General features: G+C 46.8%; 1 protein-coding gene across 1 annotated transcript; it reads right to left on the bottom strand.

The window, feature by feature from the left end:
- Window positions 1–2,321: 2,321 nt before the first annotated feature.
- On the bottom strand, window positions 2,322–17,197 carry bloc1s5 (biogenesis of lysosomal organelles complex-1, subunit 5, muted). Its single transcript, XM_042331995.1, has 5 exons — window positions 17,140–17,197; window positions 7,889–7,971; window positions 7,079–7,208; window positions 5,812–5,870; window positions 2,322–3,651 (listed from the first exon to the last, which is right to left on the bottom strand). The coding sequence occupies exons 1-5, from the start codon at window positions 17,156–17,158 to the stop codon at window positions 3,478–3,480; spliced, it is 465 nt and encodes a 154-aa protein (XP_042187929.1). The 5' UTR covers window positions 17,159–17,197; the 3' UTR covers window positions 2,322–3,477.
- Window positions 17,198–18,622: the final 1,425 nt, after the last annotated feature.

Here is an 18,622-nt window from a genome sequence, read left to right as displayed (position 1 = left end):
ACACTTTGAACAAGAAAATATTTATTATCATAACGGACTGTGATCAGTGTTAAAGGATGACTGTGCAGCCAAACCGTTCTTCAGATAAGAATGTGAATATCTTTGTTTTAGCCCACGTCTATTAGACCAGTGTTTTCCAATGTAGCTGTAAAATGTTATTAGTTTTTAATTTAATCTAATTGAAGAGAGCCTCTTACAATATTCCGATTAACAATCCTCCACATAAAAATTGGTCGTTTATTTCTTGGCTCTTTATGGGACACGGCTGTGTGCAAATTGGCCGCTGTGTTTGCCTACAGATTAGTTACTTCACTTTATCATCTTTTTTACGCTAACACTATTATTAGATCTTCATCTAACGAATGATCAGCTGCTCCTCAGTCTTGTGCAATTGAAAATTACCTCAACCTCGGTTGTCGAAGTGAAATGCAGCAAACAAATAACTTGGGATCAGTATCTCTAAACATTGTGCCAAAGTTCAAAAGAAACCATAGCAAATACCAAAACTGTCTCAGTACCCCAATTGTTAAAAAACAATTGTGATCTGATCACTGGAATGCCCAGAAAGCAGGTATTCGGATTGACCCTTCCTCCTGTTGAGGGTAGTGCCTGGGTGTCACTCCACACCGCAATATGGGGAAATTGAACTACTTCCTAACCCTCAATTCTTCCACTTTTATTTTCTCTATATTCCAGTTGCACTTGCCCTCTGCCCCATGATCAGTAGGTATGCTCTCACTCCAAAGTTCCATCCTGTTAGGTTAGGTTATTGCCTGCTATCTGTCTGGTTGGTTGTTTTTGTCAAAGTAAACCAGATCTGTGAAACAATTTTAAAATATTTTTAACTCTTCAAGAGATGTAAAATCATACTAGACAACTGGCTTTCAGTCCAGTATCACCTACCTGCATTAGGTCTTTACCTTTACAGTGCCTTTATTTACCTTTATTTGGTTTATGAGAATATTAACTGTTTCCCAATCTAATTATTTATGCTTTTAGGATAAGTATTGAGATTGTGGTGACTCTCCAGACTCCAGTTAACAACAACAACAAAATTACACTTAGAGAACGCCTTTCACGTCGGGAATCAGCCCCTTCCCTCACCATGCTGGAAATTCTATCAAAGGCACTGCATGGGATGGTGGGGCCTCTGCCAATTTCTGATGTAATGCAAGAGTTTGCTAAGGAGACATTGCTAAGGCTGTTCATTTATCCATAAAGACAGCAGTCTATTTCAGTGTTCGGCTGCATACTTAAGCATTCGTGACAAGGCTCTTCGAATATAAAAAATTGATGTAGCATACTGACTTTATTGGATTTTATTTATACAGTAAGCCACAGTAGTGCTGCAATTTATTTGTAGTCAGCAGGGCAAATGTCATTTAATAATTGAAAATGAAAGGCCATTTGCACTTCTATATTCGTTAATCGTGTAGCTATGCAAAATCGAATGGACATTTATTCTAGCACTACAAGCAAAGCAAGTAAGCTTTAAAAAAGTCACCCCATTATTTTCAAGCTTATATATAGCTCACCACAAAAATCTTGTATAATAATAATTCTTGCATTTGATATAGCAGCTTATCATGTTGTTGAAGCATCTCAAAATGCTTGATAGGATATACTGTAAAGTGGATTGACTGTGAATTTTGCAGGCGAAACACAGCAGCCAGTTACACACAGCAATATCCCACAAATATCCATGGAATGAATAACCAATTTTATTTGGTGCATTATTGGCTAGGACACCAGGAGAAATTCCCAGTTTAACATCTCATCCAAAGGATGGCACCTCCAACAATGCAGCACACCACCAGCACTGCATGGAGTGTCAGCTTAAACTATGTGATTCCAAGTCTCAACATGGGGCTTGGAACACATGTCTTCTTAAATTTTCATATGAAACAAGACCAGAGAGATTGATCACTCAAGGGTAACTTATGCAACTATTCCTGACCCTTTTATCTTATTTCACATTACACAAATGCAGTACATTTTTATTCCATCCACTTACTTGAAACAAAAAAAACTTCTCTCACGAGCTTCAGTCCAAGATAAAGGCTATTTGCCTGTTCTGAACTCCTAAAAAGATTTTTAACTGAAGTGAAAACAGTTATAATATTCCACCAGTGATTCAAACACTGGTTCTGGATTTCGTTTAGATGTCAAGTCCATTTTGTCAGTGACTGTGAAAGGAGATTAACTTGTGAGTGAACAGATACGAGGTGGTCAGAGTGGTCTACAACACAAGCAATAATCTGACTGCATTCCACTAGGATAAACATCCCGCATGCCCAGCTCCGATCAGAACTGCAAATAAATTGGACATTGCTTATTTCTACTGGTCAAGAGTTACTTTCATGTCTGGCCGGCAGGGAGTGAATTTAACACATACCTTCAAGAAAAGTTAGTCGGTTGCAAATTTGAGTTTATAGTCAACAACACAGCAGATTGCAGATAGTAAATGTCTAGATTGAGCAAGGAAACAGTCACTCCTTGGTGCAAGAACAGAAGCCAGCAGCAAGACCATTCCTGCAAGATTTTTACCTACACAACATAGCTCAAAGAACTTCAATAGTGGATGTGTGATATCCATTGATGTAGCAAAGGTGTTGTTACACCTACGCAAGACAAATTGTTTTCAAAGCCCTTTAAAGTACTCATCATGAGAGAGAATAAAGGGTCTCTTCTGTCTCAAAAAAAGGAACTCCAATGACACCAACCTTTTTCCTTTCATCTCTGCTGATACAATAGCAGCCTCTAATAAAAGCCAAAAGTGACTCTGCACTGGCGGTATGTTTACTCCAGGTACCTTGGAGTGATTGATGAAGCTGTCAAGACATGGTGGTGGTAGATGAAAAACTTGGCTGCTGCTCAATGTTATCAAACCTAATCTAAAATATTTATTCCATCTCCTCCGGTACTTCAATCGCAATTTCAACACACTGCCAAGAAGGTGGCTTGACACACAGCCATAAATTCACATAGGCACTCATTGTCGAGGCAAAGATTTTCCATTTACATGCTTATGCTTTGGGTTAATTTAACAGAATGCTTCGATGAGGAATAATACATTTTAAAAAGAGGCATTTGGGCACAGTGTTAAAAAACCCACACACTGTTGATTGTTTTATTCACTTTCCTAGTCAATTCTAGCTAGGCACATCAATATTCAGCTTATTTTTGAAGCCTATAATTTTAAAATACATTTGGAGAGTTTAGGTGAGAAGGAATTCAGTTGTGCTCTCCATAACCTTATCTTTGATTGAGATTGCCAATACGAATAGAGTAAAAAAAAGGTAATCTTGCCATTCATAAAACAATCATTTTCTTCTAAATGCTCTTCTCTTCCCCCATTCTGCAACTTCTAAAGGTGCTTCGTGTTCATTCAGCTGAATGCTACAAGTGTACCCTTACTGTCACCTTTGAATAGTCAGGAACCACAGCAGACAGAGAACTGCAACGTGACTCAAACATTTAAAATGTCCTGAACTTTGCCAAGTCTTTCTCCATCGCAGTGTATTGTTCCTTCAGCCACTTATTAGCTTTGGTATGCTCTTCATCCACCTCTGCACTTTTGCGGTTCTGCTCTTTCAAAAAGGCCTCCCATTCACATTTGCGTCTCTCTCTGTTGGCTTGAAGCTTGTCATCCTTCAAGCAACAAAAGGAAGTATACGTTCAGACACATGTTAGCACATTTTGGAATTTCAGAAATGTAGTCCGAAGCCATGAACAAACAATTGCTGTTTTGTGTCCATGTCGAAGACGAATACACCGAAGTTACAAAAAAGTATTAATGTAAATCTAACTTAATAATAATAATATAATAATCCTTGCATTTGATATAGTGTTTTTCACGTCTTCTCGACGTCTCAAAGCGCTTCACAGAATATACTGTAAAGTGAATTGACCATATATTTGTGGGCGAAACGCGGTAGCCAATTGCGCACAGCAGTGTCCCACAAACAGTCATGGATTGAAAATGACCAATGTATTATTGTTTTTTTTTGGAGGGATTATTATTAGGCATGTGGAGTAAGGAAACTTGCCCAAGGTTTCGCCCTGCATGGAATTGAACTCAGGTCTCTCACTTGCAAAGCGAGTGCTCTAACCACTGAGCTACAGGACTCTAATGCTAGTACTTTGAGTTATGAGAATGATGGCAAAGTAATTATTTGCTATCGGAATAATCATGATAACTGTCAAGTTCTAACCCCTATATTAAAAGGGCATAAAGTACTCAGGGAACATTTCACTCAAACATTGAGAGAGAGGAGAGCAGATACATTATTCTGGGCACCACGTCATAGCAAGTGGCATGAACCTGATTCACAGCTTCATGTTGAAAAATGAAAACATTATTCATTTACTCACACTTTGTTCATGAGGACAGCATGAACGATTAACGATTTCAATTAACATTCATATAGTACCTTACATGTCACGAAGATGCCCATGTAAAATAGCCGACAAAAACACAGTTGGCTCGGAAACAGAACTGGGGGAAGGTTGAAAAGCTGGGTCTTAAAGCTGGTTTTGAAAATTGGCAGAGCAGGGACAAGGCAGAGAGACTCTGGGGTGGAGTTTCCAGACAAGCAGGCAGAATGGGTGAAAGCCTGCCCACTGATGGATCAGATGAGGGACAAGAAGCAGGATTGTTGGCCAAGGCACCTGGAGAAACTCCCTTCTCTTTTCATGTTGTACCATGGGAGCTTTAATGCCAATCGAAACTGCAGACAAGACCTTGGTTGAACGTCTAATCCAAAATAGAATACTTTCTTACCTTTAAAAACAATACTTTTTTGAAAACAAATCAGTTCCACATTGTCGTGTTGGCACCTCTAACAATGCAGCACACCCTCAGCATGGCATTGGTGCCAGCCTAAACCATGTTGGTTCAAAGTCCTGACTTGAGACTTGAACCTACAACCTTCTGACTCAGAGCAAGAATACTACCAACCGGTAGTATATTGTTTTTAAAGTACTCCCCCTAGGTACAGTTGAAAGAAAGTTGTTATAAACGTTTTGGTTGCTTGTAGAAAGAAATTCTCGCTGTCATGTAATACCTGGGATTTTCCTTCAACGACACCAGCTGTTAAGAGGACCAGGCTTCTGTGGTGTATGTGTACAGGAAGGAGTCAGTCATGCCCATGAAAACTGAACAGACATTCCAGGATGCAACAACAACAACAACAAGATTCCATTTATAAAGCGCCTTTCACGTCAGGGGGACGTCCCAAGGGGCTGCACAGTTGGGTCATGACCCGAGCAGGGGGGAAATGGTCAGGGTGAGGGGAGGGAAGGGAGGGAGCGAGGAGGGGGAAGAGAGTCGAGAGGGGAGCTGAAGGCACGGTCAAGGCAGCTGGTTCTCTCGTGTAACAGACGACAGCAATGGATCTATCATGGTTTAGTGCCTCACCTGGCAGGGCCTTTACCCACTAGACCTCTGGGGAGCTCCTCGAGACTATTAGTGCCAGATAATGGATAGAATTGGTTCATCAATTTCAATGACATAACATACTAGATCAGAACAAAGCTCGTCCTTCCCCCTACATGGTATATTTTGTCTACGCCAGCATCTGCTATCAATGCAAATCTTTCCTCTTCTCAAAGATTTGCCTAAACTCAAAACATCTCAATTGCCTTTTATAGATGGTTTAAAAAAAAGTAACGTGTTTTTGTATAACTTTAAAACTGTAGTTGCCAATGTTTGAAAAGTTACTTGATAAAATAACTTGTCGTAATATACATTGCAGATGTTTAAATGGGAGGCTGATTTTGCTGAGGATAACGTGAACCTGCGGCATTTACCTGTTGTGCCTCCTGCTCCCTCTGCTGGATTCTGTTCAGAATATGGTTTGCAGCATCCACTGACAACAGAACACAAGACAAGGAGCTGAAATTGGAGAAGTCAGCAACCATGGAAATCTAATGAACGAGTTTTGCAATCAAGTGAATGAAAGATTGCAAACTGATTTTAACAGAGCTTGCTTAATTTGCACATTACAACCATGTCTGCAGTCTGTCTATGATTACAGTGGTGAGACATCACCTTGTTGACGAGTATCAAGATAATAATAATCCCTCCAAAAAAACCAAAAAACAATAATAAAAAAAAATTGGTCATTTTCAATCTACGACTGTTTGTGGGACATTGCTGTGCGCAATTGGCTGCCGCGTTCGCCCACAAATATACAGTCAATTCACTTTACAGTGTGTTCTGTGAAGCGCTTTGGGACGTCCTCCCGACGTGAAAAGCGCTATATCAAATGCAAGGATTATTATTATTATTATTATTATTACTTGGTTTTCTCTAGAAAGCCGGAAACTTGCTGAGATACAGTATCACCAGGTGCCATTTCATGACTCATTCATTCATCAGTTAGTAATTCAAGGCAAGCTATTCAACCATGGCAGGTATCACAGGCTGACCCAATCCTAATTACAACAGCTTGCATTTATAGCATCCTTCACGCAGGATAGAAGAGTAATACCAGTTAATCTCAGAGCTGAAAAGCGAGGCATCTAAAGATGCCCAACTTCCGATCGTCAGGCAATTGCTGACATCATTTCCTACATGTTGCAGGCGTACGTGCCAGGCACTACTGATGTCACTTCCTTCTCAAAATAACAGCAGCAGCGCACTCTGACTCTCACTCCCGTTACATTTGTATAGCACCTTTCACATCAGGAGGACATCCCAAAGCACTGGACAGTCAAGGATAGCACCTGAGCTGAGGGTTGGGATCAGGAGGGGTGGAGGGTAGGGAGGGTGGGGGTAGGAGGATGTCCAAAGGGGCGATTGAAGAGGAAGATCTTGAGATGGGCTTTGAAGAAGGTAAGGGAAGGGACGAGGCAAAGAGACTGTGAGATGGAGTTCCAAACGAGGCCAGAAAGGCTGACAAAGGCAATGGTGACGTTAAGACACAGAAGTTGGGCATTTTGAACACGGGAAGCTGGCTAGTCAATGCTGGAACCTGGGTTACTGTGGGCCATGTCAGACACGTGCTATAAATAAGGCAGCACGATATGGAAAGGAGGCATAACAGTGTGCAAAAACATTTAAAAATAAACGTACATCTGGCAAGAACACTGGGAATGGTCTTGCTCATGGCCTCGCAATTCTTCGGAAGGGTCTTTTCACTGAGCTCCAGCACAAGATTGTTCACGTTCTCCAAACCTCTTCTCTCTCGAAACCCACGTTTCTCCTTCAAAACAACATTTAAAGGGATCAATTACATTCCGATGCTATGACACACTACAATGAACAGAGCAGACACAGGAGAGTCAAAATTAAGGAAGGAGCAAAGGCAGAACTGAAAACCTTGACTTACTGGGCACATAAAAGGTGTAACTCTAGCCCAGTAAAAATTTCACATGGAGTTAAAGATAATGATATGGACAAATATCAGTCTAAATTGTAGCAATTACTACAAATTGTACTTATATAGCACCATTCACACAGAATAACAATCTGGAAGTCCTATAGAGATGGGATTGGTATACATGTGAAAACTGACTCCTTGCCTATGGATGTTGTCACGAGGACCCAGAAGAGCCCTGCGGTTCATCTGAGAGGACAAACAGGGACAGGAAAAGACATGTGGTCGAGACAGGTAGGTGGGGAATCAAGAGAATGTGTCATCACACAAGGTGATTCAGAGAACAGAAACTATGAAGGCAGAACCAAAAAAAGAAAAACAGAAAAAACTGAAACCGAAAGGTCGAGCATGTCAAACAATGAGGAGGCGAGATAAAAGAGGAGATTGCAGCAAAAAGGCTGCCAGGAATTTTAGGAGGGGAGAAGATAATGAGGATCTTGAAGGAGAGGTAGGAAAGGTGGCAGAGAGTATAGTGGTCAGTAAGGTGCCAAAAAAATGTTACTGACCTCAAACTCCTTAACAAAAAAACGTATATCAGCCTGGATGATAGGTCTGTGGTCAAACAGCCTGGAGTGAATCTCACTCAAATCTGAAAATACAACAAAGAAAGGTCAGGAGGAGTTTTCAGGGGCTTCTGGTTGTCCACAACTTTAAAACGAGAAGCTCAAAATAGATACAGGCACACACTGATAAGCACAGACAAGCAGAGAGAGAGGTAGGCACAGACAGAAACACAGAGGCACAGAGAGACAGAGGCACGCAACAACAACTTGCATTTATATAGCGCCTTTCACGTGGGGTAGCGTCCCAGAGCGCTTGGCAGTGGCGGAGTCTGACGCCGAGCCAGGGTAAGAGGGAAGGGGGAGGTGATTGTATGCACAATCAAAAAGGAAGGTCTTTAAACGGGATTTGAAGGTGGGGGGGGGGGGGGCAAGGCAGAGGGTTGAAAGAGGGAGTTCCAGAGTTTCGGGGCGTAGTGGCTGAAAGCACAGCCACCGATGGTGGGGTGGACGGGGACGAGGGACAAACAGAAGGCCAAGGCGGTGGAGTAGGGGGCAAGCAGGTCGGATAAGTAGGGAGGTACCAGGGCATGAAGGAACTTGAAAACAAGTGAGAGGATCTTGAAATCAATCCGTTTGGTGACTGGGAGCCAGTGGAGCCTCCAAGCACTGGTGTGATGGAGGTATGGAGCTGTGGAGACCAGCGAGGAGGGAATTGGAATAGTCTAACCAGCTAAAAAAAACACCGAGCTTGCCACCGATATTGCTGTCCAGTAAACTTTCCTGCTGTTTGTCCAGCTCGGACCACCACCCACACTACCCATTAGGGCACAGGCACACACACACACACACACACACAGATACTGAGGCACACACGCACACACAACAACAACAACAAAATTACATTTGTATAGCGCCTTTCACATCGGGAGGACGTCCCAAGGCACACACACTGACAGAGACACACAGACACAGACACAGAGAGGCACACAGACAGAGGCACACAAGATACATACACACACACACAGACAGAGGCACACTGTGTGTCTATATGTGTATTTGTCTGTGTATTTGTGTGTATGTCTGTGTCAGTATATGTGTGTGTGTCAGTGTATCAAGTGTATTTGTGTGTCAGTGTGTGTGTGGGGTGTGTGTCTGTGTATCAGTGTGTCAGTGTGTGTGTGTGTGTCAGTGTTTTTGTGTGTCTGTGTGTGTGTCAGTATGTGTGTGTGTCAAGTTTATTTGTGTGTATTTGTGTGTCAGTGTGTGTGTGTCAGTGTGTCTATGTCAGTGTGTGTGTGTCAGTGTTTTTGTGTGTCTGTGTGTGTGTCAGTATGTGTGTGTGTCAAGTATATTTGTGTGTATTTGTGCCAGTTTATTTGTGTGTGTGTGTGTGTCAGGGTATTTGTGTGTATTTGTGTGTCAGTGTCAGTGTGTGTGTGTCAGTGTGTGTGTGTGCCAGTTTATTTGTGTGTGTGTGTGTGTGTCAGGGTATTTAATAATAATAATAATAATAATAATAATCCTTGCATTTGATATAGCGTTTTTCACGTCGGGAGGACGTCCCAAAGCGCTTCACAGAACACACTGTAAAGTGAATTGACTGTATATTTGTGGGCGAACGCGGCAGCCAATTGCGCACAGCAATGTCCCACAAACAGTCGTAGATTGAAAATGACCAATTTATTATTGTTTTGTTTTGGAGGGATTATTATTAGGCTCTGTGTGGAGTAAGGAAACTTGCCCAAGGTTTCGCCCTCTGCCTGGAATTGAACTCAGGTCTCTCACTTGCAAAGCGAGTGCTCTAACCACTGAGCTACAGGACTCCACACACTGGAGTGTGTCAGTGTGTCAGTGTGTCTGTGTCAGTGTGTCTGTGTCAGTGTGTGTGTGTCAGTGTGTCTATGTCAGTGTGTGTGTCAGTGTGTGTGTGTCAGTGTGTCTATGTCAGTGTGTGTGTCAGTGTGTGTGTGTCAGTGTGTCTATGTCAGTGTGTGTGTCAGTGTGTGTGTGTGTCAGTGTGTGTGTGTCAGTGTGTGTGTGTCAGTGTGTCTGTGTCAGTGCGTGTGTGTCAGTGTGTGTGTGTCAGTGTGTGTGTGTGTCAGTGTGTGTGTGTCAGTGTGTGTGTGTGTCAGTGTGTGTGTGTCAGTGTGTGTGTGTCAGTGTGTGTCAGTGTGTCTATGTCAGTGTGTGTGTGTCAGTGTGTGTGTGTGTCAGTGTGTGTGTGTGTCAGTGTGTGTGTGTCAGTGTGTCTATGTCAGTGTGTGTGTCAGTGCGTGTGTGTCAGTGTGTGTGTGTCAGTGTGTGTGTGTGTCAGTGTGTGTGTGTCAGTGTGTGTGTGTCAGTGTGTGTCAGTGTGTCTATGTCAGTGTGTGTGTGTCAGTGTGTGTGTGTGTCAGTGTGTGTGTGTGTCAGTGTGTGTGTGTCAGTGTGTCAGTGTGTGTGTGTGACAGTGTGTGTGTCAGTGTGTCTGTGTCAGTGTGTCTGTGTCAGTGTGTGTGTCAGTGTGTGTGTCAGTGTGTGTGTGTCAGTGTGTCTATGTCAGTGTGTCTGTGTCAGTGTGTGTGTGTCAGTGTGTGTGTGTCAGTGTGTCTATGTCAGTGTGTGTGTGTCAGTGTGTGTGTGTCAGTGTGTGTGTGTCAGTGTGTCTGTGTGTGTGTGTGTCAGTGTGTCTGTGTCAGTGTGTGTGTGTCAGTGTGTCTGTGTCAGTGTGTGTGTCAGTGTGTGTGTCAGTGTGTGTGTGTCAGTGTGTGTGTGTCAGTGTGTCTATGTCAGTGGGTGTGTGTCAGTGTGTCTATGTCAGTGTGTGTGTCAGTGTGTCTATGTCAGTGTGTGTGTGTCAGTGTGTGTGTGTCAGTGTGTCAGTGTGTGTGTGTGTGTCAGTGTGTGTGTGTCAGTGTGTGTGTGTCAGTGTGTGTGTGTCAGTGTGTCTATGTCAGTGTCTGTGTCAGTGTGTCTGTGTCAGTGTGTGTGTGTCAGTGTGTGTGTGTCAGTGTGTGTCAGTGTGTCTATGTCAGTGTGTGTGTGTCAGTGTGTGTGTGTCTGTGTCAGTGTGTGTGTGTCAGTGTGTGTGTGTCAGTGTGTGTGTGTCAGTGTGTGTGTGTCAGTGTGTCTATGTCAGTGTGTGTGTGTGTCAGTGTGTCAGTGTGTGTGTGTGTGTGTGTCAGTGTGTGTGTGTCAGTGTGTGTGTGTCAGTGTGTCTGTGTCAGTGTGTGTGTGTCAGTGTGTCTGTGTCAGTGTGTGTGTGTCAGTGTGTGTGTCAGTGTGTCTATGTCAGTGTGTGTGTCAGTGTGTCTGTGTCAGTGTGTGTGTGTCAGTGTGTGTGTGTCAGTGTGTCTGTGTCAGTGTGTGTGTGTCAGTGTGTGTGTGTCAGTGTGTCTATGTCAGTGTGTGTGTCAGTGTGTGTGTGTCAGTGTGTCTATGTCAGTGTGTGGTAGTGTGTGTGTGTAGTGTGTCTTGTCAGTGTGTGTGTGTGTCAGTGTGTCTATGTGTGTGTGTCAGTGTGTGTGTGTGTCAGTGTGTGTGTGTCAGTGTGTGTGTGTCAGTGTGTGTGTGTCAGTGCGTGTGTGTCAGTGTGTGTGTGTCAGTGTGTGTGTGTCAGTGTGTGTGTGTCAGTGTGTGTCAGTGTGTCTCAGTGTGTGTGTCAGTGTGTGTGTGTGTCAGTGTGTGTGTGTCAGTGTGTCAGTGTGTGTGTGTGACAGTGTGTGTGTGTCAGTGTGTCTGTGTCAGTGTGTCTGTGTCAGTGTGTGTGTCAGTGTGTGTGTCAGTGTGTGTGTGTCAGTGTGTCTATGTCAGTGTGTGTGTCAGTGTGTCTGTGTCAGTGTGTGTGTGTCAGTGTGTGTGTGTCAGTGTGTCTATGTCAGTGTGTGTGTGTCAGTGTGTGTGTGTCAGTGTGTCAGTGTGTGTGTGTGTGTCAGTGTGTGTGTGTCAGTGTGTCTGTGTCAGTGTGTGTGTGTCAGTGTGTCTGTGTCAGTGTGTGTGTGTCAGTGTGTGTGTCAGTGTGTGTGTGTCAGTGTGTCTATGTCAGTGGGTGTGTGTCAGTGGGTGTGTGTCATTGTGTCTATGTCAGTGTGTGTGTGTCAGTGTGTGTGTGTCAGTGTGTCTATGTCAGTGTGTGTGTCAGTGTGTGTGTGTGTCAGTGTGTGTGTGTCAGTGTGTGTGTGTCAGTGTGTGTGTGTCAGTGTGTCTATGTCAGTGTGTGTGTGTCAGTGTGTGTGTGTCAGTGTGTCAGTGTGTGTGTGTGTGTCAGTGTGTGTGTGTCAGTGTGTGTGTGTCAGTGTGTGTGTGTCAGTGTGTCTATGTCAGTGTCAGTGTGTCTGTGTCAGTGTGTGTGTGTCAGTGTGTGTGTGTCAGTGTGTGTGTGTCAGTGTGTGTGTCAGTGTGTGTGTGTCAGTGTGTGTGTGTCTGTGTCAGTGTGTGTGTGTCAGTGTGTGTGTGTCAGTGTGTGTGTGTCAGTGTGTGTGTGTCAGTGTGTGTGTCAGTGTGTGTGTGTGTCAGTGTGTCAGTGTGTGTGTGTGTGTGTCAGTGTGTGTGTGTCAGTGTGTCTGTGTCAGTGTGTGTGTGTCAGTGTGTCTGTGTCAGTGTGTGTGTGTCAGTGTGTGTGTCAGTGTGTCTATGTCAGTGTGTGTGTCAGTGTGTCTGTGTCAGTGTGTGTGTGTCAGTGTGTCAGTGTGTGTGTGTCAGTGTGTGTGTGTCAGTGTGTCTGTGTCAGTGTGTGTGTGTCAGTGTGTCTGTGTCAGTGTGTGTGTGTCAGTGTGTGTGTCAGTGTGTGTGTGTCAGTGTGTCTATGTCAGTGGGTGTGTGTCAGTGGGTGTGTGTCAGTGGGTGTGTGTGTCAGTGTGTGTGTGTGTCAGTGTGTGTGTGTGTCAGTGTGTGTGTGTGTCAGTGTGTGTGTGTCAGTGTGTGTGTGTCAGTGTGTGTGTGTCAGTGTGTCTGTGTCAGTGTGTGTGTGTCAGTGTGTGTGTGTCAGTGTGTGTGTGTGTCAGTGTGTGTGTCAGTGTTTGTGTCAGTGTGTGTCAGTGTGTCTATGTCAGTGGGTGTGTGTCAGTGTGTGTGTGTCAGTGTGTGTGTGTGTCAGTGTGTATGTGTGTCAGTGTGTGTGTGTCAGTGTGTCTATGTCAGTGTGTGTGTGTCAGTGTGTGTGTGTGTCAGTGTGTGTGTGTGTCAGTGTGTATGTGTGTCAGTGTGTGTGTGTGTCAGTGTGTCTATGTCAGTGTCAGTGTGTGTGTGTCAGTGTGTGTGTGTGTCAGTGTGTCTATGTCAGTGTGTGTGTGTCAGTGTCAGTGTGTCAGTATGTGTGTGTCAGTGTGTGTGTGTCAGTGTGTGTGTGTCAGTGTGTGTGTGTGTCAGTGTGTATGTGTGTCAGTGTGTGTGTGTGTCAGTGCGTCTATGTCAGTGTGTGTGTCAGTGCGTCTATGTCAGTGTGTGTGTGTCAGTGTGTGTGTGTCAGTGTGTGTCAGTGTCAGTGTGTGTGTGTGTCAGTGTGTGTGTGTGAGTGTATGTGGGAGTGTGTGTGTGTGAGTGGGTGGAGGGGAGTGTGTGTCAGTGTGTGTGTGTGTCAGTGTGTGTGTGTCAGTGTGTGTGTCAGTGTGTGTATGTCAGTGTGTGTGTGTCAGTGTGTGTGTGTCTGTGTGTGTGTCAGTGTGTGTGTGTCAGTGTGTGTGTGTCAGTGTGTGTGTGTCAGTGTGTGTCAGTGTGTGTGTGTCAGTGTGTGTGTGTCAGTGTGTGTGTGTCAGTGTGTGTGTGTCAGTGTGTGTGTCAGTGTGTGTGTCAGTGTGTGTGTGTCAGTGTGTGTGTGTCAGTGTGTGTGTGTCAGTGTGTGTGTCAGTGTGTGTGTGTCAGTGTGTGTGTGTCAGTGTGTGTGTGTCAGTGCGTCTATGTCAGTGTGTGTGTCAGTGTGTGTGTGTCTGTGTGTGTGTGTCTGTGTGTGTGTCAGTGTGTGTGTGTCAGTGCGTGTGTGTCAGTGTGTGTGTGTCTGTGTGTGTGTGTCTGTGTGTGTGTCAGTGTGTGTGTCAGTGTGTGTGTGTCTGTGTGTGTGTGTCTGTGTGTGTGTCAGTGTGTGTGTGTCAGTGTGTGTGTGTCTGTGTGTGTGTGTCTGTGTGTGTGTGTCAGTGTGTGTGTGTCAGTGTGTGTGTCAGTGTGTGTGTCAGTGCGTGTGTGTCAGTGCGTGTGTGTCAGTGTGTGTGTGTCAGTGTGTCTATGTCAGTGTGTGTGTTAGTGTGTGTGTGTCTGTGTGTGTGTCAGTGTGTGTGTGTGTCAGTGTGTGTGTGTCAGTGTGTGTTTCAGTGTGTGTGTCAGTGCGTGTGTGTCAGTGCGTGTGTGTCAGTGTGTGTGTGTCAGTGTGTCTATGTCAGTGTGTGTGTTAGTGTGTGTGTGTCTGTGTGTGTGTCAGTGTGTGTGTGTGTCAGTGTGTGTGTGAGTGGGTGAGTGGGTGAGTGTGTGGAGGGGAGTGTGTGTGTGAGTGGGAGTGTGTGTGTGTGGGTGAGTGGGTGGAGGGGAGTGTGTGTGTGTGTGTGTGAGTGGGTGAGTGTGTGGAGGGGAGTGTGTGTGTGTGTGTGAGTGGAGGGGAGTGTGTGTGTGTGTGAGTGGGTGAGTGTGTGGAGGGGAGTGTGTGTGTGTGTGTGGGTGGAGGGGAGTGTGTGTGGAGGGGAGTGTGTGTGTGTGAGTGGGTGAGTGGGTGGAGGGGAGTGTGTGGGGGTGAGTGGGTGAGTGGGTGGAGGGGAGAGTGTGTGTGTGAGTGGGTGTGGGTGTGTGTGTGAGTGGGAGTGTGTGGGGGTGTGTGGGTGAGTGTGTGGGGTGTGTGTGTGAGTGTGTGGAGGGGAGAGTGTGGGGGTGAGTGTGTGGAGGGGAGTGTGTGTGTGTGAGTGGGTGTGGGTGTGTGTGAGTGGGAGTGTGTGGGGGGTGTGTGGGTGAGTGTGTGGGGGTGTGTGTGTGAGTGTGTGGAGGGGAGAGTGTGGGGGTGAGTGTGTGGAGGGGAGTGTGTGTGTGTGAGTGGGTGTGGGTGTGGGTGTGTGTGAGTGGGAGTGTGTGGGGGGTGTGTGGGTGAGTGTGTGGAGGGGAGTGTGTGTGTGTGAGTGGGTGTGTGTGTGTGTGAGTGTGTGGGGGTGTGTGTGTGTGGGTGAGTGTGTGGAGGGGAGTGTGTGTGTGTGTGTGTGAGTGTGTGGGGGTGTGTGTGTGTGGGTGATTGTGTGGAGGGGAGTGTGTGTGTGTGTGTGTGAGTGTGTGGGGGGGTGTGTGTGTGGGTGAGTGTGTGGAGGGGAGTGTGTGTGTGTGAGTGGGTGTGTGTGTGAGTGTGTGTGTGTGTGTGTGGGGGTGTGTGTGTGTGGGAGTGTGTGGAGGGGAGTGTGTGGGGGTGTGTGTGTGTGGGTGAGTGTGTGGAGGGGAGTGTGTGTGTGTGTGAGTGTGTGGGTGTGTGTGTGTGTGGGTGAGTGTGTGGAGGGGAGTGTGTGTGTGTGAGTGGGAGTGTGTGGGGGTGTGTGTGTGTGGGTGAGTGTGTGGAGGGGAGTGTGTGTGTGAGTGTGTGGAGGGGAGTGTGTGTGGGAGTGTGTGGAGGGGAGTGTGTGTGGGAGTGTGTGGAGGGGAGTGTGTGTGTGTGTGTGTGAGTGTGTGGGGGTGTGTGTGTGTGGGTGAGTGTGTGGAGGGGAGTGTGTGTGTGTGAGTGGGAGTGTGTGGGGGTGTGTGTGTGTGTGAGTGTGTGGAGGGGAGTGTGTGTGTGGGGGTGTGTGTGAGTGTGTGGGGGTGTGTGTGTGTGTGAGTGTGTGGAGGGGAGTGTGTGTGTGTGTGTGTGTGAGTGTGTGGGGGTGTGTGTGTGTGTGAGTGTGTGGGGGTGTGTGTGTGTGTGTGTGTGAGTGTGTGGAGGGGAGTGTGTGTGTGTGAGTGGGAGTGTGTGGGGGTGTGTGTGTGTGTGAGTGTGTGGAGGGGAGTGTGTGTGGGAGTGTGTGGAGGGGAGTGTGTGTGTGTGGGTGTGAGTGTGTGGGGGTGTGTGTGTGTGGGTGAGTGTGTGGAGGGGAGTGTGTGTGGGAGTGTGTGGAGGGGAGTGTGTGTGTGTGAGTGGGAGTGTGTGGGGGTGTGTGTGTGTGTGAGTGTGTGGAGGGGAGTGTGTGTGGGAGTGTGTGGAGGGGAGTGTGTGTGTGTGGGTGTGAGTGTGTGTGTGTGGGAGTGTGTGGAGGGGAGTGTGTGTGGGAGTGTGTGGAGGGGAGTGTGTGTGTGTGGTGTGAGTGTGTGGGGGGTGTGTGTGTGGGTGAGTGTGTGGAGGGGAGTGTGTGTGGAGTGTGTGGAGGGGAGTGTGTGTGTGTGTGTGGGAGTGTGTGGGGGTGTGTGTGTGTGTGAGTGTGTGGGGGAGAGAGGGAGTGTGTGTGGGAGTGTGTGGAGGGAGTGTGTGTGTGTGTGTGGGAGTGTGTGTGTGTGGGAGTGTGTGGAGGGGAGTGTGTGTGGGAGTGTGTGGAGGGGAGTGTGTGTGTGTGTGTGTGAGTGTGTGGGGGTGTGTGTGTGTGGGTGAGTGTGTGGAGGGGAGTGTGTGTGTGTGAGTGGGAGTGTGTGGGGGTGTGTGTGTGTGTGAGTGTGTGGAGGGGAGTGTGTGTGTGTGAGTGGGAGTGTGTGGGGGTGTGGGAGTGTGTGTGTGTGGGAGTGTGTGGAGGGGAGTGTGTGTGTGTGAGTGGGAGTGTGTGGAGGGTGTGTGTGTGTGTGGGTGGAGGGGAGTGTGAGTGGAGGGGTGTGTGGGTGAGTGGGTGAGTGGGTGGAGGGGAGTGTGTGTGAGTGTGTGTGTGGGTGAGTGTGAGTGGGTGGAGGGGAGTGTGTGTGTGAGTGGGAGTGTGTGTGTGTGAGTGGGTGAGTGTGTGAGAGTGGGTGTGTGTGTGTGTGAGTGTGTGTGAGTGGGTGAGTGAGTGGAGGGGAGTGTGTGGGGGTGAGTGGGTGGAGGGGAGTGTGTGGGGGTGAGTGGGTGGAGGGGAGTGTGTGGGGGTGACAGAGAGAGGAGGGGAGTGTGTGGGGGTGACAGAGAGAGGAGGGGAGTGTGTGGGGGTGACAGAGAGAGGAGGGGAGTGTGTGGGGGTGAGTGGGTGGAGGGGAGTGTGTGGGGGTGAGTGGGTGGAGGGGAGTGTGTGTGAGTGGAGGTGAGTGTGTGTGTGTGTGGAGGTGAGTGTGTGTGAGTGGAGGTGAGTGTGTGTGAGTGGGTGAGTGGGTGGAGGGGAGTGTGTGGGGGTGAGTGGGTGAGTGAGTGGAGGGGAGTGTGTGGGGGTGAGTGGTGGTGTATAACTGACCTCTTCTGGTCTTCTCCATCCTCAGTCTGCGCTCTGTCAGCTGATCAGACACGTGCCCCCCCCCCCGCCCGCCGGAGCTGTAATGGACTGTCCCACCGTCTGATTGGGCAAAAACAAGGAAGGGAGGGGCGGAGTCTATTTGTAAGACGCTCCCGGATTGGCTATCTGATTATGTGATCTGCGCCCAGAAGAAGGCCTATGATTGGCTAGAGCGCAGCAGGCAAGACAAGGGCTGGCCACCAGGGGGCGTGGCACTGACTCACCCCCTCTGTCTGTCTGTCTGTCACTCAGTCAACCTCTGCAGCTCTCAGCTGCTTCACAGAAGCTCCTGTGCATCTGTGGTTTACGTCATGCAATGGGAGTGAAAGAGGAGTGATGCCAGGAGTGAGACCTCATAAACCACCCGCAGGAGTTATTACGCCAGTCATCTAAATTTAAAAATTTTTTTTTAATAAGTCCACGGCTGTTTGCGTCTCACTGCTACACTGCTGCGCACAACTGGCTGCCGCGCTGCGTCCACAGACCACAGCAATCACACCACTTAACAGCATATCTTGTGAGGCGTTTTGGGACGTCTCAACCACGTGATGAGGCTTTATCAAATGCAAGGATTATTATCATGTTATAATTACCCCCTGTGTGTCAGGCTGGCTCACTGGGTGCTAATCTCACCACGCTTGTGGGTTCAAAGTCCCACGTTAGAACAATAATATAATCCTTGCATTCGATAAAGCACTTTATCACATTGTCAAGACATCTCAAGGTGCTTCACATGATATACTGTTATATTGTATATATCGTGTGGGTGAACACGGCAGCTGATTTGAATCCAGCAATGTCCCACAAATGGCCATGGAGTGGGTGACCAGTTTAATTTGAGGATTGTTGGCCAGAAACTCTCTTCTCTTTTTGAATAGTGCCATAGGGATCTTTAATTTCCACCTGGACAAGCAGGAGGGACCTTGTTTTAATATCTCAGTCCTGTAGCTCAGTGGTTAGAGCACTCGCTTTGCAAGCGAGAGACCTGAGTTCAATTCCCGGCAGAGCGAAACCTTGGGCAAGTTTCCCCACTCCACACAGAGCCTAATAATAATCCCTCCAAAACCAAAAACAATAATAAAATTGGCATTTTCAATCTACGACTGTTTGTGGGACATTGCTGTGCGCAATTGGCTGCCGCGTTCGCCCACAAATATACAGTCAATTCACTTTACAGTGTGTTCTGTGAAGCGCTTTGGGACGTCCTCCCGACATGAAAAGCGCTATATCAAATGCAAGGATTATTATTATTATTATTATTATTATTATTATTATTATTATTATTATTATTATTATTATTATTATTATTATTATTATTATTATTATTATCATCATCTCATCCGAAGGACAGCAACTTCGACAATGCAGCACTCCCCCAGAACCACATTGGAGTGTCGTCTTATTCTATGTGGGTTCCAGGTCCTGACATGGACCTTGCACCCAC

Source organism: Callorhinchus milii, unplaced genomic scaffold (assembly GCF_018977255.1).
Source record: "Callorhinchus milii isolate IMCB2004 unplaced genomic scaffold, IMCB_Cmil_1.0 Scaffold2, whole genome shotgun sequence".
Classification (NCBI taxonomy): Eukaryota; Metazoa; Chordata; class Chondrichthyes; order Chimaeriformes; family Callorhinchidae; genus Callorhinchus; species Callorhinchus milii.
This window is presented reverse-complemented; position numbering and strand designations above follow the sequence as displayed.

Excerpts from the sequence above, each read along its gene's own strand:
- bloc1s5 (XM_042331995.1), bottom strand. Across the intron at positions 5,871-7,078 it reads TCCCAGTGTTCTTGCCAGAT|TGGATGCTGCAAACCATATT; the intron begins GTACGTTTATTT and ends TTCTGTTGTCAG. Across the intron at positions 3,652-5,811 it reads GGGAGCAGGAGGCACAACAG|GATGACAAGCTTCAAGCCAA; the intron begins GTAAATGCCGCA and ends TGTTGCTTGAAG.